This window comes from Pinus tabuliformis, chromosome 8, assembly GCF_031772625.1.
Source record: "Pinus tabuliformis cultivar Carrire ecotype Pingquan chromosome 8, CPIR1, whole genome shotgun sequence".
Lineage (NCBI taxonomy): Eukaryota > Viridiplantae > Streptophyta > Pinopsida > Pinales > Pinaceae > Pinus > Pinus tabuliformis.
In genome coordinates, this window is record NC_142294.1 from 1,630,414,693 (window position 1) to 1,630,419,842 (window position 5,150).

General features: G+C 38.1%; 1 protein-coding gene across 1 annotated transcript; it reads right to left on the reverse strand.

Moving 5' to 3' along the window:
* Positions 1 to 1,157: 1,157 nt before the first annotated feature.
* LOC149242362 (calcium-binding protein KIC-like) lies at positions 1,158 to 2,000 on the reverse strand. The gene has a single exon (XM_089370813.1). The coding sequence runs from the start codon at positions 1,440 to 1,442 to the stop codon at positions 1,158 to 1,160; it is 285 nt and encodes a 94-aa protein (XP_089226939.1). The 5' UTR covers positions 1,443 to 2,000.
* Positions 2,001 to 5,150: the final 3,150 nt, after the last annotated feature.

Sequence of the window (5,150 nt, forward strand, 5' to 3'; positions counted from 1 at the left end):
AGGGAAAAAAGAAGCTAAGGTATTATAAAGAGGTGATCAACCTCACTCTTGCTAACCAAAATTATATTTTTGTCTTGACCAATGCTAAGAAGAAAATGAACATTGTGAAGATAAGAACTAATTCTCATGAGCTTCAAAGTGAAAGCGAAGGTTGGTTTATTCTTAAAACACCTCAGGACAAAAGAATTTTTCACCTTTGTGATACTAAGAGGGTTGAAAATGAAAACCACTTTCTCTTGGACTACCTGACTTTTACTCACATTCATTATCATTTCCAAAATATTTGCCCCACTACCAACCTTCTTGACTTGTTAGGTCAGCGAAACTATAGTGATCTAGGAATGCTTCTTTCCCTTCTTTTTTATAATAGAAATAACATATTAAAGAGTCACAATTAATCTCCTAATTTCTTAAGGTCCTATAGACCACATTGGTCTTAGTAGACGTTAATTATCACAATCATATGTATATCTGTTAAAAAAATACTCAACATGGATATTGAACTATTTGATATATATATATATATATATCAACTCCATATCAAAAATAAAATAAATTACACATTTTTTCACAATCGAAAATAAAAATATAACAAAATATTAAATTTAAATTACTTTATTCATGTATGAAAAAAATTAGTTATAAAATAGGTTCCCTACTCCAATTATAATTGATAAAAATTTGATCTGTTATATAAAAATAAATAAAACACTAAAAATCTGAAATAATAAATATATTGAAATTCTTTCTTTTTATAATATATATATATATATATATATATATATATATATTTCAAAATTAAATATTATAATTTATGTTATTATATGCAATCTAGAGAGCACTCCATTACTGTAATCAATCCTGCCTCGACAAAGCTAATCTTAAAAATGGTTTCAATTTTACATTAATCTAAATAACCTCAGAATTGCAATAAAGGAAAGAAATATGACTTGGGCCAATCCATTTGCATTAAACAGTAATAAACTGTATCATTAAAAGCCCTTTATATCCGTGGTTTGCTAATAAAAATTTCATACATCCATACACTACACCAGATCTGTCACGCACACCCAATGAATACCTGAAATCCTTTTATAAAAAAAACATCTGTTAGTTTTTCCTTTGGATTTCTTCAAAATCATTTACCAGGGCTTTGTTTAGCCATTTATCAGCTTCATGAGTCTGATCATTAGAACGCAGAATTCATGTTCATTCAGAGCCCCGTCGCCGTCTAAATCTCCCTCCTCCATCATCGACCGCAGCTCTGAATCTGTCAGGGAATCCAACCCTAACAGAGCCGAATTTCTTTTCAAGCTTTCCAAAGTTATCAGGCCCAGCCGGGGATCTGCCAGAAGACGAAACCCTTTACACAGCTCCGCCATGAAATCGTGCTCTCCCAATTTCTCCGCCATAATCGGCAGGAAATCCTCGAAATCCGCCATTATTGTGAATGCCGAAACCCTAATTGAAACCCTAAGTGTGTCTTCAACGAAGGGAAAGGATTAAAGCTTGAATTGCAGAGAAACAGCGGGGGCCTATTATATAAATAAGCCTCCATGGCCGACGTGCGCGGCCAGGCAAGGAATAAATTGTGCGGCAGAAGAAATGGTGAGGAAAGTGCCAGGACGCAGTCCAGCTGATCCAGAGTTGTCATGGAGTTCCTTGTTGGTGAAAGTTAAGTTCTCAAGAATTTTCTATTGTAATGACTAAGTTGGGACTTTCGTCGAAACCGTCAGGAGGAGGATTGCGTAAAACTCCAGTCAATTGATAAAAATAAGAGAAATTGTGTGTGCAAGAGAGCACAAGGAAATTTAAGTACCAACCAAATCCCCCACTGACTGTTCAGCATTATCAAAGGTTGGGATGGAACCTGGAAAATTCCAGGCTTGTAGGGATGGTTCCACCCATCATTCCTAGGCATCCACACTTGTTGTCAAGATTTGAGAGAACTTTATAATAGGGTTTAACATGGTCAGATCTGAGTAGAAGTGGGGTTCACGTGGGTTCTTATGACCAGTAAAAGTATATGCTCTTCATTTTCCACGAGAAAATTTGGAGAATCGTTAAGTGGGAGTTTGAAGATAGTCACATGAGAATTTGGAGTCTTCTCACAACATTAGCGGATTCCATGATCAATGTTTGGATAGGAGGGTAGGTGTAAGACCCCTTAGGTAAAGGCACGTGGGCCACTTCTTTTTGCGACAACGTGGATGGATGGTTTGGTAGACCAAGATGCCTTGGGTCATGGGAAGGTGGAAGGTAAATTAGTGCCTTGGCTTGTTGACAAGTTGTGAGATAAAGATTTATATTGGCATGTGGCAACACAATGTTTGGATCGAGGTATGGACTAGTTAGCAAGATGATCCAAACAAAATTTAAGCGCTCCTCCAAGTAAGATGCTTTCTGGATGAGTTAAGATAGACACACCAAAGAAGTTGGGTTGAATTGGATAGAGACTTGATAGGATGGTGTGCCAAGACTTATATGCTTTGATGAAGTGAATGATCTAAACTTGGGGTCGAGTTGCTTTAGAGTAAAAGTAGTTGTGGATGCAATCATGGAGCACATTCTTTTGTGGCTTCAAATGGCACCTGGAGCACAAGTGTTTTGGGAGACAGAGAAAGCTTTATAGAGACAGTTTTTAGGTTGATTGTAGACCAGTGCCTAGGACATTTTAAATAGAGGAGTGCATAGAAAATTATCTGTCAGAGAGTTTTTGCATGATCGGAATCTGGATTAGGGGGAAACATTAGCTTAAAAATCAAAGTGCTCAAAATCGTACGAAACCTGAATAATCGCATCCATCTCATCAAAACGATCCCAACGCAACTTGTTTCATTCAAAACAGAGTTCGTATAAGGAAGTTAGAACCCACTCACTGTTTCACCAAACAGGCAAAATTTTGGCAAAGGTTGACTAGGATGTTGATTGGGCATCCATATAGCCCAGTCAGCAAAGAGAATATTCTTTGGAACATTCTTTGGAATATTCATGTACAGGGGGACGAGTCATATTGCGCCAAGTGGCATCTTGTTATTGGGAATTGTGATCAAGTTGGACCAATGAGAAGGTGACATGTGGCAAGCCAAGAGGCCGCCATGTGCCCCTACAATGATGTATTAAAATTTTATGGAGGTCCCGGGGTTCAACCTCGCGACCTCCCCTCCACAACTCCAAGCTCATAATCGTCTCCATTAACCATGGGTTCTTAACCTTATAGCGTTGCACATATATTTAAAGTTTAATGTTGTGTGATTTGGCAATCAAGAGGGCCAGCGCTCCCCATGTGACTCCAACAAAAAACAGCGGTCACGGCTACGGTTTGCGGATCCGGCAGCATTGTAGCAAAAACCACAACATTGTATGTCACATGTGAAAGCTCCAGGAAATGTTACGGCTAATATTATATCTGGCGGACCGCAATACCCACAACCGCTAACATTCACTGTGCATATGTGAACGCTCCGTCGACGGTTATGGGTTTGTATTCAACGGTCACCCTAAACCGCGCGGGTTAACTGAGCATAACCCCGAAATCTCCGGTATATGTGACCGCCTCCATAAAGACCGTCGGGGTAACGGTTAGGCTAAATCCATAGTTAGTCTTTAATTAAATTGGAGTTAATTCGGCGAAATTTTTGGCGCTACTACCAAATTCAGAGGTTTCTCCAGATTTGGCAACCTTAACTGGAGTTCCTCTAGTTTTTGAGGACATTTTCTAGGGAAACTGTTTCTCTCATAACTTTGGCAAAAATTGACCAAATGAGGATCAGAAAAAGGTGTTCCTAGATGATTTTGACATTCTGAACACAATGGAATAGGTTTCAGAGGCAATGACGCACTTTTGTACGTGATTTTTCCACGTTGAAGTTTAATGAAGACCATGGCCACCAGGAGAGGAGGTTAAGCCCATAAGGAGTTGTAGTCCATTTGCAGAGCTTGAAGAGTAATCTTAGGGGTTTTTGCATGCGCTGAGTCCATTGAAGCAAGTTTTAGGAGTTGTAGAGCATTGTTAACTCTATTTTTATTTTTATTTTTCATTTTGAGCAAATAGAGAGGCCCAAGCCATGGAAGTTGGACCAAGGAGATGTGGCCCAGGAGGGTTACTCCTTTATCAAAACACTGTGTTACGTGTTTTTCTTGATGGTTTGATGTTCATTTGCTTACTTCTGTTTAGCACTTTACTTTCATGCTATTCTGCTCATGATTCACATAAAAATTGACATAAAATTTACCTGTTTCCAATCACAAACAACATAAGAGAACCCTGCACATGAAGCAATTGACAAGCATAATTTTATAAATCTGAAGTTGAAATTAGCACATCAAAACTAACATTTAGCAACAGATCATTGCAGCCCTCCAATTGTCACGTAATAAAAAGATAATAAAAGGGGCTTGGTTCAATAGGCCTTCATTAAGGTAGACTCAAGCCAACACATGGATCCAAATGCGGGGGGTATATTGGGGAAATCTCAAAGAGAAATGTCTTCTTCTGGTGGCCAACACACAACAATGAGACAACTTAATACTGAATTTGTAGTGATGGTGGAAAGGAGGGAAATAGATGCATAGGGTTGTAAACAAACATAATCCTCAGCAACCATGTTCCAGCAGAAATATGTAAGAGGAACGAGGTGAAATGGTAGAAACAATAGTATGTTAATTAAGGTTTCATGCTAGATATAACATGGGTATCATTAGTACCAAATAGCATGAGTAAATCTGGGCTCACACAGGTACTTTAGGTTAATCCAATAACACAAATAAATATGCAATTACTACAAGTATTGTAGGCTATTGAATAACACAAGTAAATCTGTAATATAACTCTGGTACTGTTCTCTATTTAGTAGCCTAGATAAATCCATAAATCAATGAGAAACCAACAACGTCATTACGCTATTTCAGAAATGGGAAAACAAAAATGAAATGAGATTTACCAAGAGGAAACATGTTGCACATTGATTATGCTTGGAATCACCAGGGAAGTTTCATTAATACTTAGAGGGTCCAAATAACCAGTCCATAACATTCAACACAACATCATTCAAGTCCCCCATGAATAAGCAAATAGAACCAAAAGTGGCATCTCGAAATTCAGACCCTGCGGGTGCGAAATTCCTGAACCTTGAATAAGTGTTCCTTTC

What these genes read in the sequence shown, in the direction of transcription:
- LOC149242362 (XM_089370813.1), bottom strand. Translation starts at nt 1,442, where the DNA reads ATGGCGGATTTCGAGGATTTCCTGCCGATTATGGCGGAGAAATTGGGA.